Below are 19,147 nucleotides of genomic sequence, written 5' to 3' on the forward strand. Positions count from 1 at the left end.
CATTTATTATTCATGCTGAGTTAGGTAAGGCTATTGTTTTGTGTAAAATAGTGCTGTCAGAGTTGGCCGAAAATGAAGTTTGATTATTAAAAAACACACAGATGTTCGAACTATTCGAATATCTATTTTTGCACAGTATGTCCTCAAGAGGACACACCAATACACCGAGAGACAAACTTACGTGCAAAGATATATTTATTGAAACATAAACATGCCTTTTAAAAGATCAACATAGGCTTCCTACACCTTACTCAATAAACAAACAAACAATTAGGTTACACTGAAGCGCACATTCAGCGCTCCGAGCGAGCTGTGCTGTGTCAGGTATATTTATTTAAACATAAACATGCCTTTTAAATCAACATACCTATACCTGTCTGTTATGCTGCGGCTGAGAATCTCTCTCTACCTCCAACCGGGCTGGGATTTGAATTCTCCGCCATCATGACCACACGGCACATGGATGTTGTTAGCTTGTTTCAGCTAGAGTAAAGGTAATTATTGTAAATTCTCAAATAACAGCCGGTAGTCAAATTAAAACCAGCTCTCGATAAATAGCCGGGGGCGTGGTCGACAAGGACAAATAAAGTCAAATCAAATCATAAATGTATTTTTGAATTATTATTATCTTTTTATTTACAAATATGAACCAATAATCATACAATCATGTCACTTTTTACAAATCAACACTTTGTTGTTGTGGATTACTCATCTAAGAGGACTGTTTTAGTCACTGCAGGTGCAATCTAACCGGAGCGGTTAGCGATATACGACTTCCAGTCAAGACTTTCTGTTCCACGTGCTGCATTGTTACAGAAAAATACATGTTTTTCTTGTGATTGACTTTAATTAGCGGGTCTTAACTTTGCCGTAAAGCTTTGTCAGGTCTGTCCTCGAGAGGAGAAGAAAACTACTTTTAAAATGCTCGTTTGTTGAACGGAGGTCTGAGTAGGAAGTAGGGAAATGTGAACGCTGAGCGGCTTTCGTGACACAGCGTCAAGGGAATTTATCTCAAGTTGAATTTGAATCTAGCTTAGAGCTTTAACTTTGATCCAAAAACAATCAGGTGCTGTAAAAGCAGCGCAAACAGAGCAGATCATGGAACAATGAGGCCTCGTACTAAAATATGACCACATGTACAGAGGGAATTAGAAATGATGGCCTGTCTCTAACATAAGCCTGCTCCATATAAAAGCCTGGTACCCTCTGCAGCTGAGGTAAATAAAGGCCCCGCCCACTATTTGAGAATTTACAGTATTAACGTATGAAGTGACGTTGTGATGCATTCAAAGATGCTCCGCAACCAAGAGAGTGCGCGCAAGGATGAGAGCTCACGAGACAGCTGCGGTAGTATATTCAAATTTAGAATATGTGTGAGACCCAATAAGCACATGAGTTTAGGTGCCTGCGTCATCTTTCCTCAAAGTCTTTGTTTCTGCCGGTACACACTAAAACACAACAGCAAAGTTTTCAAAGTAAAACGTGGTCAGTACGATTTCCAAACGTCTCTGTTTCAGGGGCCCTTAAATAACAGAGAAGTGAGGACACTATGTGTAAATATATCACAAATAGTTCTAAGCTTAATCCAAAAGGCACCTGGACTTGGTTGGAGTTATTGAAGACGTTTCACCTCTCATCCAAAAGGCTTCTTCAATCTTAGAAGAAAAGTAGTGCATTTAAGACCAAAACATGAAAGTGTTAATTTAGCTACTGCAAACAAACATCTTTAGAACAATAATCTTGCATGTAAAATCCTTTTGGCCTTAATACAGAATACAGAAACTGAAGCAGTCACTGTGATGTCCTGAGGTAGTTAGTGTGATAAAGCTGCTCCTCTCCTGGCAGGTTGATGAGGGTGTATGCTGGTAGGTAGATTAGTTTTGTATTGTGATATGTCGAAGCCACGCAGGATACGCCGCTGTCTTTGTTCCAATGCACTGCTGGTTTGTGTCGTCATTCAGTCATAAGTATGCTTTCAGCTCCAAAAATCCAACACTTTTCCCTCATGCCACTGCTGAACACCCTGAACTCAGACTTACGGTTTCAGGCCCGTGCTAAGCTTCCGAAAGTGATCACTTGAGTAATTATCACAAAGCTTTCCCAGAAGCACAGAAGGTAAATTCATTAATCAGAGGAATTTTTACTCTCAAATCAACTCCTCTTTCAGCAGCTCGTTAAATAATAATAATGCCTGTTTTTAGAAATCATTTTACAGGCTTTGTTTCTTCCCAGTAGAAGGAGGAGGAGTCATCGATGTGTGTCCTCAGTGACCTCGTTCAATTAAACTAACAGCAGTCAAGTCCCGCTGATTAAATCTGCTTCTCAGACATCCAGCTGTTGGTTAAACCTCCAGCATCACGTGACCCTCCATCAGGACTCCACCACACGTCACGTCTTCATGTGCCGCGTCCTGCTGCATCACCTCATGTTGTCAAATCACATTACACCGCGTTATAGGTTTAATGTCCAGAAAAAATACCAAAGACTGTTTAAGTCAATCCTGTCCAGGCAATAGAAAGAAATCACCTCTTATTATTTCAAACTGTGATGCACATTTTGACAATTTTTTAAAAGTTTATAGACTGATCAATGGCAAATAAAAATGTTATACCTAAGAATATTAGATTAACAGCTGACGAGACGACGAGCATGTTCATCAGATGCTACAGAATGAGCCTAATCGGTGGTACTTAAAAATCTTCTCTGGTTCAAATTCTCGATCCAACTTTCTTCTCTTAAATTAGCAGTAAAGTTAAAGTGAAGGGTAAAGGGTCTGTCACTGTTCCTGAAACATGGTGTATGCAGAGGAGGTTTGCTTGGAGCTTAGAATGAAACAAAAAAGAATGATCCAATCAACTCCAGTTCAAGTCAAGTCAATTACGATGGTGTGATCGGGTTCAAGGCCTAATCCCAAAGACAAACATAAACACGAGGAAGCTGCAGATTAGAGAGCAGGAGGAGGAAACCGACTCATCCTCCAGAGGCCGAGGGAACAGATGGAGACGCCGGTTTGTTCAGTTTAAATATGAATCAACCTCCGTTATTATTTTGGTATTTTGTTTCGGGGTCACTTGACTCGAGTAGGGTTTAATAGAGACTATTTACCACATCTACTTTTGGATTTGCTGTCGCCAAATGAAAACAGAGTTATGAGAAACAAACATGACTCACAAAAGGACAAACATATTACAGTGTATTTTTACCCCCAAATATATAAAACATGTATTTTAGTGGGAACTTGGAGAAACACGTAGCAACCACTGTATTATGTCTATTTAAATTTAAAGGAATCCAACCGTTCTGCAAATTACAGACTGGAGAGTTAAATACAGTTGGACCAACACATCTTCAAACAGGTGCAATTATAGATAAACTGGCAACAGTGTTTTAATGTGAAGAGTTGAAAAGGATCATAATGCCACACACACACACAAACGATTCTTTCCTGTAAAGCAGTGTAAGAATCTGTATCTGTCTTCATGTATTCTGTTTTTGATAGATTATTTAAATGCAACATGTGAGGATTTAATTTGTAACTGACAAAGACAAAAGTTAATTATTTGAATCAAATTGAACACAAAGTGTTCCTGGATTACCGTGACGGAGATACCGGTAACTATAAATGCAGATCCCATCTTCTGGTGTATTAAACGTTTTGTTTACTCAGATTGAATGCATATGTTGTTGGGCTCCTTTACCATGATGTAAAATGAGATTTAAAACATAGCAACCTTTCTTAGTAGGGGTGAGAATCTCAGAGTAACTCATGGTATATGTTACCCAATATGTGGCCCATGATAACGATAATATCACGATATCATCATTGATATATTGCAGGACAATCATAAGGATACATCACGATATCGGATTAACTGAAGAATACAAAGTGCAGGATTCATGTATTTATTCACTGCAGTTTGATGTCAGTTTCACAGAATTTGACACGAACTGAGTTTTTAGTCTATAAATAACATTTACAGAACTAAAGAACAACTGTAGAAACAAATTAGTACTTAGGATTGGAAAGTGGCTGGTGCACCTCTTAACTTCTTTTTACCGCTGTCTGACATCATCCCGCTGTCTTTTCTTTTTCTCCTTCATTTTCGTCTTCTTCTTCTATCCTGCTGTCAACTTCTTCTTCAGACCGATATAAGAAGCTGAAACCAGCAAATGTGCAGAAAATGTAAAACTCAAGTGTTAATGCTTCAAGTCACAGCTTAGCTTAACATTTAAAGTTGAAGTGAGTTATGTTTCTTAGTTATTTCAGATTTGTCTACAGCAGAGAGGTCTTCATGATGAGATTATTTAATACTGTGTTGTTGTTTTCTCTTTCTCGGAGCTGGAGTTTATTTATTGGGAATATTTGGAGGTGATCATGTGCACTAATCCTGTTTTGGTTTCTTTGTGTTTGTGTTTGTGTGTACAGTTTGTGTGGCATCGTTCCAGGTCTGAGCAGCGTGCTGCTGCCTCGTATGAACCCATTCGTCCTGATCAACATGGCGGGAGCTCTTTCCCTCTGCATCACCTACATGCTCATAGAGATCAAGTAAGAATTCATCTCTCTCTGTAAACGACGAGCATCCATCACTGGTAACAATCATTTTGAGACCACGGCGTCTTTCTTTGGTTGGATGATTTAACATTTTCTGTCACTACTTTAAACTGTCCTGGTCTTCACCTACAGTGAACTTTAAATGCGTCCCCATGTTAGACATCCCAGTGGGAAAAGAAAGTGCAGACTGGGACAGAAAATGAGACTTTTTAAATTGGTGGCAAAAGGGTTGTGACTTGTTTCCTGAATCTTTTAGTTTGATTATGAAAATGAGGGAGTTCACCAAGAGTTTATTTGGTGCTTGATTAAGGTGCTTTCATAAACACAGATTATGGAAAACAACGAAATATACATCACATAACTATGTGGGAACACATATCTACTGAAGGATATCACAAAGCAACACCATCATTGACCAATTTCCTCAAGTTCAAATGAAAGTGCTAAAACTACAAATTTCTTGGACTTGATGGCTCAGGTTCAAAGTTTATTCCTGATCATTAAAAACAACATGTCATCAACATCGTTAAGTTTTTGTTGAAGGTCCACAGTTTAATCACCTTTTTGAGTAACATCATGTGATGTGATCAAAAGCTTCCAGAACAGCTGATAAACAGAACGTGAGGGTCACTAGTTTTCTTAAAGATCAAATTAAATACTGTCATGCTGGATTTTGTTGATCAAAACCCCAGAAACCCCGACTTAAAAATCCAAGGTAGCTGTCATAGTAGCGACAGATCAACTTATATAGTGTTTTTTGGCAATTCTGTCTTATTTGTGTCTCATTCAATCAGTCTAGCTACATCAGTTGTGCTCTGATTGGACAGTTTAGCTTGCTCTAATTGGATGTTCAGTGGACAACGTGGGGCGAGCTGATTGGCTGGTTAGCTGAGGCATGAAGAAACGGTCAAAATTTGTGCTTGTAACTCGTAGCTTGTAACTCAGACTTTGTGAAATCTCTAAATTGAAAATATTGTGGCACAAATTCTAAATACACACACTAATAGTTTCTGCTGCTACAAAAACTTTTTACACATTTGCAAATCTTATCTGTGTGCACAAACTTGAATGTGTGAGGACAATTTTTTTTTGAGCATTCACAAATTAAGATTTTTTTAACATGCACACAAAACATGAAATACAACTACGGGCTGTGAAATTATTTGTAAACATTATTTTGCAAGCTCAAAATCTTTTTGACCTTTATGTGACTCCATAGTCTCAACACACTTTGGTTTTGTCCACATTAAACTGATATTTTTTTCCTTTGCTGTGTTTGTTTTCTTAGTAACTATAACGCTGTGGACACGGCGTCAGCAGTCGCCATCGCTCTCATGACCTTCGGCACCATGTATCCCATGAGCGTCTACAGCGGCAAAGTGCTGCTGCAGGTACGGCCAACGCGTCTTCTATTCACAGTCACACATTAAGACATTTAAGGTCACGTGATAACAACTGTGGTCTCTTCTCATTCGCAGACCACGCCTTCACACATCATCGGACAACTGGACAAACTGCTCAGAGAGGTGAGCCACACATTTGTCATCATTGACTGCTGCATGTAATGCCTGGCCCAATGATCATAGATTTAACAGTTTTGCTGCTATACTGTGTGGAGAGCAACGATTACGCCCAAACAGCACACCACACACCAACAGATTAATTCACCAACAACCAGAGTTTGTTGCGCCCATGAGTATTGCGCTTACTTCTTCAGTCAGCTTGCTTCCCCATTGGCTATCGTTTCCACGTGACAATCCACAGAGTGCGTGCTCGGCTGTCATCGGGGTTCCCCCCACACAACAGGATAACGGATCGTAAAAATATTGAACATGTTAATATTTGCGATTTGATGTCATTGCGGCCACGACGGCCTTTGGAGCACATCGGGTGAAGTTAAATCACTCTTAACATCCCTCACACCACAGGAACATCTGGGAGGATAATCTTTAGAACCATCAAAAAATCGGGACTTTGCTTAAGATTGTTGGAAGGAGGGAACTGGGCCCAGAAACGGCCCGATTATCTTGTAGTGTGCATCCCACTTAAGCAAAAACAAAACCTCAGAAGATAAAATCTTTACTGATTTAAATCTGAAAAGTTAATTCAAAGTCAATCTGTCCGAAACGCAAACTTGAGAACTTGAGGGTTAGAAAACAGAAAAGGTATGCTGTCTGTCAAGAGACAACCAGCATGTGATGTTTATGACATGTTGATTCTTATTGGTTATTTGCTCCTCTTTGTGTCCAATCAGGTGTCGACTCTGGAAGGAGTGCTGGAGGTTCGCAATGAGCACTTCTGGACTGTGGGCTTTGGATCTCTGGTACGTTTCCATCTCTCAATGCAAACAGACAGAATACAGTAAAGTTTTCAGATGAGCTGTCAAGTCAATTATTGTTACAACAGGATTGTATTGACACGTAGCTGTCATTGTGAATCAGGTTAATACACTGTTTCCCCAAACTTCAAGCACAGTGCACAAGGAAGCTTCATCTGCTCTCTGGAGAAGCAGAAAGCAGCCGGTCCTCCTCACAATAACAACCTAACCCCAGGGTGTGTTATGTGTCTGTTACCATTCAAATATATTCACCCTGTCGATGTGAGAGTAAGACAGGAGGAGGGCAGATAATCCCTTAACAAACTTTTAATGAATTAATTCTCGTACAGCCGACACACCGTCAGGCGGAGGATTTCATGCTTAGAGAGGTTCGGGGTCTTGTGACATAACCTCCTTCTCCGTCTGACTCTTTGACTCCCCTCCATCCTAGCTTCTCTGTTTCATCCTTTCCTCTACCATTATCCTCTCTCCCCCTCGTTTCTCTCTTCCTCCTCTTTTGTTTGTTTGTTTTGTTTGTGTCTCGATTTCTCTCTCCCTCCATCCCTCCCTCGTTCATCTCGTTCATCCCTCTCTGTCATTCGTCGGTCCTGAGTGACGATCCGCGGCGCATTTGTTCACTCAGACGAAAAGAAGGAACAAGTCATTCATGCGGAGATGTTCTCTCTCTCTCTCTCTCGCTCTCTCTCCCTCTCCCTCTTTCTCCAGTTTTATAAGTGTACACTTTCTATGTTACGTTGTCGTCGTCTGTGTAGTAGCGACGGCAAACAAGCCCAGCTGGCTCTCAAGGCGACAGAGCGTTGGAAACAAACACACAGACACATACAGTGTGTAAAGATACACACACACACACACACAACTGTTTTTCATTTAATCTTTTAAAACAATCTTTTAAAACAAAGTGCTTTACAGTAAAAACTAAATAGGCCTGGGCGATATGGCTAAAATCCTGTTCCACGATATAGGATTTTTCATCTCTCGATAACGATACAGCTTTTTTTCTGGTAATTTTAGTCTATTTGAAGTAACCACATGGTAAAGCCTATTTTTGGATAATCCTGTGGGAATTAAAGTAACAATCTCGACAATTTAAAGTTTTGTGCTCTACACTGCCTCCCACTGGTGATGATTGGTAATTGTATGAGCACTCTTTCAGATTTAACCAGACATCTACGGCTGGCTCCCTTTGTCATGGTTCAACTCTTGATTTTCCTCACTTCTGTTTTCAGACTGTTTGCCTTCATCTGAGCGTCGAGTTAGTTTCTTTTTCTTTGGATTTTCACTTATTTTTGAAGTTGTATCTGTAGTCATCGATCTTTTCTTTGTTTGTTCAGCCATAGTAGATTACTGTTTACTCGCAACACTTGCAGAGACCAGAAAAGCAGCCGCTTAGCTCCGCCTACCTTCTCTGGCAGACCAACCACTGCTGGCTGATGGAAAACGATCACTAATTGGGCGCCACTTGTGATTTTTCCGCAAATGACGCCACAGACAGCCAGTCTGTAATAATATTATATACTGCAAATGCAAAGGCTTTCATCAGTGGCCATAGGCTCAATCACCATTGTGTTACCTCATTCAGCGATAGAGAGTGACTTAAAAGACATTTATTTACATGAAAAAGTTCGAGATTGTTACTTTAAATACTTGACAAATAAAAAACGGTGTTTTCTGAAGCAGCATGTAAAGACGATGATCGCTCTCTGTGCAGTAAAATGCAATTGTTCTTCTTGTCTTCAGTCCTATTGCTAATATCTAGCAAACACTGAAGTCTGCTCTCAGCTGAGCGCCCCCACCTTCTCCACACTCGCGCACTCCGCACATGCAGGGGCGGGGTTTACATGGAGAGACAGGCATCTCTCATGCCCGTACTGATTTAAAGCAGAGGCGAGTGCTTCTAACATGAACAGGACAAGCAGGACGCAACTTGTTAGTCGATACTACTTCAACAATAGAAAAAAGTAGCCAGCTGTAATTAAGTGACTAGTCAACTGTTAGAAAGCGTTGTCAAAGTGACAGAATAGTTGCCGTAAAGCAGCTGGTTTTGAGACGTCACGACAGAGACGATATAGAAAAACACGTACAATAGACATTTTCATATCGTGCTTGAGCACACCGATTAAAATACACCAAACATGCAGATGAAAGAGACTTCTAATGTTCTAATGTAAGCAAATAAATCCTTCTGTCTTTTTGTTAAATGAATGATGTTAGTGTGATTCACTCTTCCATGTTGTGTGTGTTTGTGTGTGTGTTAGTAGCAGTTGTTCTCCGTGCTGCCTGCAGGGGGAGCAGCGTCCTCTGTGTACCTTTGCCCTGACGTTTATCGTTGTTTGTGTGTCTGTTAGCGATGCTGCTGCTCCTGTTGTTGTCTCTGATGTTCCTGCAGTTACACAACTGTTGGTTGTTGGCCCACTGCTAACAGAGCAGCTGTCCAAACTGATTTGACCCCCTGACTGCACTTCTGCCTCACGGGGGGACTCTGTGTGTGCGTGTGTGTGTGTGCGTGTGTGTGTGTGTGTGTGTGTGTGCGCGCCTGTTTGTGCTTGTTTGTACTTGTGTGTGCGCTCTGTCCTTTTTAAGGTCTGAATGTTCCCATGAGGATGATAAAATTAGCAAAAAAGGACAAAAAGAAGAGCACAGTTGATCTTTTTAAGGTCAGATTTCAGAGTTGGAGGCTGAATGTTGAGGTGAGACATGCTGTGATGAAGGTCATCAAGTCAATTTGATGTTTATTTAACCAGCTGTTTTTTTTATAGGTAGTGTTGATTGAAGCAGCATCATGGCTGAATGATGCAGGACAAATATCACTGAACAGTCTGAGGTGCTTAGAAAACAGAAGTTAGGATTGTTAGCATCTAAGTTACCAGCCCTGTAACTATAGTGATTGTGTCTCAAGCTCTGAATGCTGCCAATAGACAGGTGACCTACACTAAATGCTGTGCCTGAATGCATCCTCTGCTGTCCCCAATGTCACTGTACTGTAAAACTCAACCTTTAAGTCCCTCTGTGTTCACAGGAAGTGTTGGTGACGCTTAACAGGCCCAGGACTCAATCTTCGTCTTTTTTAAGAATGTTGGAATTATTGCTTTAAAAGAATCTTAATGTAAAAGCACATCTTACTTAAATACCTTTCACCCCCTCCCCCTCCTCTTCCTGCTCTCTCCTCCTCTCTGTATCTTTCAGGCTGGCTCCGCCCACGTCCGTATCCGACGCGATGCTAACGAGCAGCTTGTCCTGGCTCACGTCACCAACCGGCTGCTGCCGCTCGTCTCCACGCTCACCGTCCAGATCTTTAAAGACGACTGGACCAGACCGCTCCTCACCGGGACCCTCTCCTCCTCCGCCTCTGTCCCCCCTCTGGGTGTTAGTGACGGCTACACCACCCTCTCCTCCTCCTCCCTGCCTCCTCTGATGTACTCCTCCGCGGGAGAGCTTGACCCGCTGACGTCCACACCCTCCAAACCCACTAGCCCTCCTCCAGAGTTTGCCTTCGAGACACCGGGGAGGAACGCGCAGCCGGTGGTGCTCCCCACTCCGGGACACCACGCGCACAGGCCGTACGGAGGCCTGGGACTCACTTACGGAGCGTCTCCCTACGCGGGGATGCTGAATCAGGGCCTAGTGCGGCCTGGCGGTGGGCTTGGACTTGGTGCGCAGGGTCTGGGGGCAGGGTATGGACTGGGTGTGGGCGGGGTGCCTTCCTCTCAAAGCTACAGGACTGCCTACGGAGGGTCGACGGCGCCACTCCGGTTTGGAAGCAGCAACCCTCTGGCTCCACAGTCACAGTACAGACAATACAGACCCTGATTGTGGCAGGATAGAGCTCTGCTTCAGAACCTCACAAAGACGTTCATTCATGATGGAGGCCACGTTCTCTGAACTCTGAGATTTTTTACTCACCGCTACGTTCGTCCCAGCGTGACAATAAGATGCAAACTTCAGAGAACAAAGTTTATTCTCACCTGAAGTTTTGGTGTAAAAATCTTGAGTGTTTCCTGACTGTGGAGGAGCGATGGTGGGTGTGTTGTGGTATTTATTTTACTGACAAGGGGACCAAGAGGTGGACTTTGGTTGGGTGAGGTATGTTTAAGTCTGTTATTTTTATCAGGACCTTAGAAAACCAACAGTGTGTCCATAATAATTGTAACTTTTGTAACAGGAAACACTTGAAGGAAACTTATTGAGGAAACATCGCAAGCAACATTCCTGGTGAGAGGAAATACAACAAGTAAATTCAGTGTTACAATTTCACCTTCAGGCATTTAAAGGAGACTAGAGTGCAATTTTTTTTTCACAGTGGAACTAGTTTTATCTCCTCGATCACAAACGCATCGCAAGAAACTAGTAGTGACGGGGTCAGAGGTCACATTCTGCTATCCTACCAAGAACTTCACAGATTTTTGGACCAAATTGAGTGGAAAACGGTTAAAATAAGTGATTTAAAATTCCCAGTGAAATGTTCTGTAATCAGCTGAAAGCATTTAGACAGCTGCTCCACAGTGTTGCCTTAAAGTGTCCTGAGTGTTTGTATGGCCACACATGCCAACTGTTTTCATTTGGATGTATTCGGTTTCCCCTGCCCTCTGTTTTAGTTGCATTTCGACTTTTTTTCCCTCCAGATTCAAATCAAATTTTGGAATTAAACTACATGTCTTTCCTCTGCTCTTAAATTGTTTACTTGATTATTACATTTCACCATTTTGTCTGCAGAACTGCTGCTGCATGAGTAACACGTTCAGTACAGTTATTCAGCGTCTCACCTTGAACAAAAAGAGGTATAAAAACAACAGAATATCTCTCTTAGAAACTCAAATAGAAAACATCCATAACTGTAGCACAATATAAACAAATATGCATTTCTGTAATTTAAAGTTCACGCTTCCTCAATCTCGGCTCTGCTGCCGATGTCTGTTTATAGAGATCAATAAGAAGCTAAATCGTCGTCGGAAAGCCGCTGATGGGAGCCTGGCTGGTATTATGGCGCATTACGTTCCGCCTGCTTTCGCTCTCCACACGGACTGTTTTTCCTGCATACGCCACAGCCTGCTGATACGTGATTGGTCAATATGACTCGGCCTACAAACGGAAACCAGAACAGTTGCCGTCCCTAAAAATCCACCTCCCTGCCCACAGATTCTACATTTCTCTCCTAAACCTCAGGTCCACTTCAGCGTCATTACACAGGAAAGTTTAAAATCTGCACAATAAAGGAAACGGGAACAAGAATGTTTTAAGCATTTTTTTTATTGTATATCAATAGTTACTCAGTGATCAGAATTGTTCCCTCCAGTTGACTACTGACAAATTGCGTGCTTGTATCGCAGCAGCAGCTCTGAAGACATCTTTACTTTTCCACCGACAGCCCGGCCTGGCCTTTGTCCTTGTCACATTTCGAGGCTTGTGAAGGAAATTTGATGACAGTACATTTGTGTGACTTGTTTTTTGACATGATAAAATTCGGAGACTGTGGTTAAGAAAGTTTCCTGTGCTCTTCTTGGAGTGAACGTTTGACTGAGATGTTGTTGGGTTAATGAGTGATGGGATTTTTTTTTTCTCCTTAGTTTTCAATCTGAACTCGGGTTGAGTGTCACATTGCAATCTCTCCCTTGTTATTCATTCCCACAGGTCACAGGTTGAGGGGATCTAAAAGCCTGTTACATGTAGAAAATACATATGCTACATGCATACCAGTATAATGCAGTGCAGAGAGGCGTACAGTAACATGTCAGAGAAATGAGAAAACAGTTTGAATGAGACTCAGCTCTGACGAGACATTTTGCATGTGTGTTAATTTAAAAGTGTCTTAATTATTGTTCCTTGTGTTGTATCTCACCTCATCTTTCAACCTGTACCATGATCTTAAGTTAAAAAAAGACATGTTCTGGTTTCTGGAAAAAAACAGCTGTCTGATTTTCTGATTGACAGGCGTGTAACAGTCTAATTTGATTTGAGCTGCTGTATTTCTTTTGTCATCAGGTCAGAAACTGTCTGTTTGACTTATGCTGGATGTAATGTTGCTTTTTACTGTACCCACACCCAGCAGTGATGTCACAGAGTCCTTCAGTTCCCCTGTACGTCACTGCAGCAAAGTTAAAAGGTTAAAGTACTTGTCATCAGCAGAAACAACATGTTTATTAAGTGTTAAATAACTCTTAAGTTGCTATGTGGAGTTGGCAGAAAATGTTTCTTACTGATAAAACTTAAGCTTAGCCAACTTGCATATCCACTTTGTATTTTGATAACGATAGTAAGCATCCAAGCTACAAGGTTAGCAAGCTAGCTGTGCCTTACATAGTGCATGGATCTGGTTTTGGATGCTTCACAACATGAGTGCAAACTAGCAAATTTACAACCCTAATCAGGGCCAGGAATCTGGATGAATTAGCTGATGTTATGTAAGCTAATTAGTCATTCATTCGTGTTTGCAAACAAACTAACGTGAGCTAACAAAACCATACAAAGATCCAAGTCTCTTTTTCCACAGGGAAACCTTCAGCTCCTCAGTCGCCTCCCTCTAACGCTTTTACTTCTGCAGTCGTCACAGTCATCTTCCTCAGTGTGTGATGAGTCTGCTCGCTCCCTCAGGGCTTCATGGGAAACCTCTCCTGCCCATCAGATCCTGACATGAACTGCTGACCTCCTGACCTCACAGCATCTGTTGTGAAGGCGATACTCCCATCTCTGTTTACAGAGCTCATGAGCAAGTAAGTAGAGCAACACCAGGTACTGTATGAAAGGTGGAGATCCTCTTTATTCTTGGGAATTAATAACAAAATATGTTGCAGTCTCCACACTCACATGACTTCTTCTAAATAGATTTTGTGCTATAAATTTCAGTTTACAGATCAGGCATTTGGCTAAATATCTGTAAAGGGTTTGGTGCTTTAATTAGACTTGCAGGCTAGAGAGGTGAAGTCTAAAAGATCTCCCAAATACGACAGCTAAACATCAACGGGCAATGCTTTGAAAGTAACACCGACAAAAGGCGCCATCATTTCCAACGCCAACATTTCTCCGCTTATTCAACAGCAGTCATACAAACACTGTTAGGAAATATTCTGAATCAACATCTTATATTTTTTGTTTACATCAAGGATACTTTAGCTTCAATGTTAGTATTTTGGTTTTGGCCATGTTGTGTTTTTTAGAGAAAGAAGTGACCATATTTGGACGAGAGGGTGGAGCTGTAACGGGGTAATGGGTCAGCCAAGTTATCAGCTAACGCAAGCTTGGTTAGCAAGGTACTTCTGCATTTGTCGGTAACGGTGATATTAATTTGAATGCTAATTTTGGGTGCCAAAAACACGGTCTTCAGAGGGGCTAGTGTAGCTCAGTTGGTAGAGCAGGCGCTCCCGTACAAAGGCAAAGCTCTCGAAGCAGCGGCAGTAGGTTTGACTTGCGGCCCTTAGGTGCAAGTCTAACCCCACTCTCTTCTCCCAACATTTCCTGTCCATATTCACTGTCCTATCATATGAAGGCAAAACACCCAAAAAGTCATCTTAAAAAATGTATCATAAAAAAAAAGAGATATACTTTCTGTAAGAGTTAACATCCGACTCCTCAGAGTGTCTTTTAGAGCCATCGAACAGGAAGCAAAATGTGTGTCATGTTCGATCAAAAGGTAGACATGCCCTTACAGCAGTGGTTCTCAACTGGGCTCGCCTCAGGACCCACGACCACCTCCTTAGTGACAAATCGTGACCCGGATTTGTGAAATTTCTCAACCACTCAAATTACAGTTTTTTAAAATAATGCAGTTTGCACCTGAGACTGAATGAAACGTCAGTCAGCTTCAGCTTCAATAAACTCAAAGTGTAACATGAATGCAGCTACTGTAGGGCTTATCAGGTTTCCAGAATGTAAATGTAACTGTAGCTGGGGTTAGCCAATCAGTGGATTCATGGAGACTGAATTAACTACAATTCAACTGCAAGCACATCATAGGAAACCCATATCCTTCAAAATAAAAGCACAGCATAAAACTTTTTGCTAACTTTTTTTCAAGCACACCTCCACGACCCACTGAAAACCACAGCCCTCAAGCATACCATGCTATATAATTTATTTTACTCTAAATGGGATGTCACATTATAAAATGAAGCAGGGGCTGTAATAAAGAAGACTTGACTTGCTACATAATCTTCTGTTTATGAAAGACCAACAATAGAAGACAATAAACGTTATTTACCTGCAGTTCAAAATCTAATTGGATCTGACTCAGGGATTTCTTTGAATACAGAGAATAGAGTGATGAACGCAAAAGAAGTTTCACAATCGTCAGCCTTCCTGTTGTGTGAGAAATATTTTCATGTTCTTTTATTTTTTTACTCCCAAGCTTTTATCCGACAACTGGAGTTAACCGTTACCTTCTACTTTTAGATTTTGTCTCTTACAAATCGAACTAAACCTCACCATGAAGCTGCTCAGAGCCGATGCAAGCTGCCTGTCTTAATGCCACATGTACATGGCTGATAGGTTTGAGTGAGACTTACTCTTACAGAAAGAAAAGTAACCAAACCATTGACGATGAAGGAAGCTGCATCAGACTTTACACAGGAAGTGCATTGAAGACTCTTGTGGCATAAACCCAGCAATGTCCCGTCCCTTGTTTTGTATTTCAGCCGCACGCCGCCACGCTTGCATAATAATGTATGACACACTTTAGCAACTTTGCAGCGTCTGGTCATTATTTTGTCCCCTGTAATCATGTTACCCTTTTGGCCCGCAGTTCGTCGCCCGAGCTCATCCTTATCAGCCCGGAAAATATTCAAATGAATGAGCGACGCTGCAGGCCGCAGTGTGAGGCTGAGGCGAGGAGACAGCTTTGAGTCCAGCAGAGTCGCAATGTGTTAGGAGGCCAAAAGGCTCCTGACCCCGTTACTGACGGACCCGCCTGGTCTCCAAAAAACACTAATAGGCCCAAGTTCCCCTTTTCTTCCGGACCAGTACTCATTGATCACTGGGTTTGTTTAAAGTGTAACAAAGGGAAGAAGATCTGGCACATGTTCCCTCTGAGGGAAGCTTTCCCAGGAGTTTAATCAGTTCACAAGGTGGATGTTTATGGGCTGTGTTCCAAAACATGATTACATGCAGCGGCTGTGGAAGTGCCAAACATTACGAGATGCTCACTCACAAACCGCTTGAACTCTGGCTCCTTCTGCTAAACAAATTAAAGCTACCCTGTGAAGTTTCTGCGTATGCAGCTCAGTTCACTGTTCAATGGGGACATCTGCTGTTATAGTTGTACAGTCCTGTCTGTTCACTCCTGTGTAACATTGTTTGCCTGATACGCTTTCAAACTTTAGATCTGCCACTCAAACGGGACTACCTGTGAGGATACTGAAACTGGCGAAGACAATGATGGTGCACGTCTACATCACCATTGTTGAGTCCATTTACAGCTCCTCCAGCAGCTGCCACTGCTAAGGACACGGGCAGACTGCAGCACATGATTGGCTCTGCAGAGAAGTTGAATGGTCCCTCCATGACCTGAGCACCTCCAGCACCCTGAGGTGGGTAAGATTGGTGATAAGATGAAATCAAATTGTAAAAAAGGAGGTAACGCACCCATCATGCCTCGTGCCTACCGTACAAGCCTGTGGGGGCAGTGTTATGATCTGGGGTTGCTTCAGTTGGTCAGGTCGATGTTCAGCAACGTTATGTACCCAATAAATTGACCACGTTATTCCATCAATGGATTTTTTTCTTCCCTGATGGCACGGGAATATTCCAAGATAACAATGCCACGATTCATCAGGCTCAAACTGTCCAGACCTTAACCTTGGTGAGCATCTTTGGGATGTGCTGGAGAAGACGGAGCAGCCCAACTCTCCCATCATCAATACAAGATCTTGGCGAAAAATGAATGGCCAGGCGGTGTACTTTATTAATCCCCGGGGGGAAATTTAGTAAATCCTGCCAACCCGACGCTAACTTCTTGAGAATGGGGAGAGTCTCATTCTGATTTAAATTCCTGATACCTGAAACGACACGTTCCCCCTGTGCAGCCTGGCTTTGTTTTAACATAGAGGGGATCTCAGTCTGATACACCTGTCAGTCCTGCTGCCGCTGAATTGGACGAAATCTCTGCAGCCAGGGTTAAAAAATCAGGGGGAAGGCCTGAAAACAAAAGCCTACTTCTGGCCTTGTAGTGTATTACTAAGCCTTATTAAACAAGTTGTATAAAGGTGCTTTTTAATGTATGTTAAATCCAATCACTGTTTATAAAGATGGAGGATGCATCTCCACCTCCTGTCCCTTTGAAAAACATGTATTTGAGGGGTATTTTAATTTTATAGTTTGACTCATCTGTTAACATGGAGGAGGCGGGCTTTATGACCTATACTGCAGCCAGTCAGCAGGGGCCAATAGAGATGTTGTGGCTTCACCTTTAGGGAGCTGTCATGTCGTCCATCTTTTTATACAGTCTGTAGTTACAGCATAGACTCTCGCACCACCCTCAGGACAAACTACAGTTTTTCCCCACCAGTGGAACAGATGTGAGAATATCAAACCATTGTGCTCTCTGCCCTGTAATGAGCTTTACAGCCTTGTGGGACGGTAACAGAATTTTTAGTCTCATTATATGTTGATAAAACCTTTTGATTCTCAGAACTGTTGGAGCTAACAAGTAGTGCATGCTCATAGGTCATATTTCCCCCCAACACACACTGAGGCACCCAAACAGCCACTTGCGTCGTTCTTCCTGAAACCTGTTTAAGTGCCTCGTCTGAAGAATTTCATTTCCTCTCCAAAGAGGATAATCCCTCCTCTGTTTTTGTTCGCTGGCTTTTCAAAGAGATTTTCAACAAACAATCAAAGAAGTACTTTGCCCTCGGAGCTTAGCGGGGCTTCTGCTCCCCGAGCGTTGGATGTGCTCAACGGCCCTAAGCCTCTAAAAAAGGTCCCCTGGCATTTTGGAGTTCGGAGCTGCAGTGTTTGTATTAGTGTTGACTTCACATGCTTGTTACAAAACAAATAGGGGAATAGAGCCTTTGTAATCTGTGCTGAAAATCCCTGGAAAATGAACGAGATCTGTGCCGCTGCCTCGCGGCTTTCTGGGTCATTCTGACGCAGGCGCTTCACACTGTCGGGGTCACCGTGTTCCTGCTGCGGGGACGGCTCGGCTCAAAACCCCCGGGCCTTAGCAGGTGACCTGACAAGTGTTGGTGAGAGGACGCAAAAGACAGGTTACAATGTGTTTATCCCAGCATTCATTCTGTTAATTATGTGGTAACTTACTTGACTAGTTGTTTTCTTACAGGGACAGTTCAGGTTTTTTGTAAGTGGGGTTGTATGAGCTACTTATCAATCGTAAGTGTACGTTCAGTAGATGACAGTCAGCACGGCCTCTGGTAGAAGCCGGAAATGATGAAGTGCCGTTCACGTGTTTTATGCCGTATGTCAGCTGTTTGTGTCAGAAAGTGCAGCGGCTAGCACAGACTGACTGTTTAAAAAAAAAAGAGCGTCCTTATAGATTACACCGAGTGCCGTTGAGTAATAATGGCATTAGATAGCGGTGGCTAGTGCCGCTAAATGTAAACATCAACACTCTGACAGCTCCACGTCTGCACCAGTAATTTTTCTGAAGAATATTCACAACCAACGCCGAATGATCCAGCTAGACAGGAAAGCTAGCGCTAAACATCCATCCATTATCTATACCGCTTATCCTGTTCAGGGTCGCGGGGAGGCTGGAGCCTATCCCAGCTGTCATTGGGCGAAGGGCGGGGTACACCCTGGACTGGTCGCCAGTCAATCACAGGGCTGACACATAGAGATAGACAACCCTGTGCTCACAGCCACACCTATGGGCAACTTAGAGTCACCAATTAACCTTACAAGCATGTCTTTGGACTGTGGGAGGAAGCCGGAGACCCCGGAGGGAACCCACGCATGCACGAGGAGAACATGCAAACCAGGGTTTGAACCAGTGACCTTCTAGCTGTGAGGCAACAACGCTGCAGCCCTAGCTCTAAACAAATATATATAAATTTATATATATGTAACAAATGAAAGAACTCATCCAACAACCACAGAAGTTCTCCCCCGTCTCTCTGTTGGCCGGTCTCATCTGTAAAAGTACCTCCTCTGTGTTCTCTGGCTCATAAAAGTCTCCTCTCCATCGTGAAGAACAAGAACCATCCTCAGATGTTGAGCCTGTTGTTTGACAATTCGGGAAATCATTCTTGTGGAGAGTGATACGTTCAGACTGATACCAGTCTAATGTATCTGTTCTGTAGGTGGTGGTCGGTGAC

At 42.5% G+C, this 19,147-nt stretch overlaps 1 protein-coding gene across 1 annotated transcript in view; it reads left to right on the top strand.

The window, feature by feature from the left end:
- The window catches only part of slc30a6 (solute carrier family 30 member 6), a 68,332-nt gene extending 56,772 nt beyond the window's left edge, over positions 1 to 11,560 (top strand). The window contains exons 11-15 of the mRNA XM_069658517.1: positions 4,427 to 4,546; positions 5,841 to 5,943; positions 6,031 to 6,078; positions 6,807 to 6,875; positions 10,074 to 11,560. Of these exons, the coding sequence (XP_069514618.1) occupies positions 4,427 to 4,546; positions 5,841 to 5,943; positions 6,031 to 6,078; positions 6,807 to 6,875; positions 10,074 to 10,697 (964 nt within the window). The 3' untranslated portion in view covers positions 10,698 to 11,560. The remainder of the gene's footprint in view (positions 1 to 4,426; positions 4,547 to 5,840; positions 5,944 to 6,030; positions 6,079 to 6,806; positions 6,876 to 10,073) is intronic.
- The last annotated feature ends 7,587 nt before the right edge of the window (positions 11,561 to 19,147 follow it).

Source organism: Semicossyphus pulcher, unplaced genomic scaffold (assembly GCF_022749685.1).
Source record: "Semicossyphus pulcher isolate SPU_LCO1_2020_fin unplaced genomic scaffold, fSemPul1.0.p SCAF_12, whole genome shotgun sequence".
Taxonomy (NCBI): domain Eukaryota; kingdom Metazoa; phylum Chordata; class Actinopteri; order Labriformes; family Labridae; genus Semicossyphus; species Semicossyphus pulcher.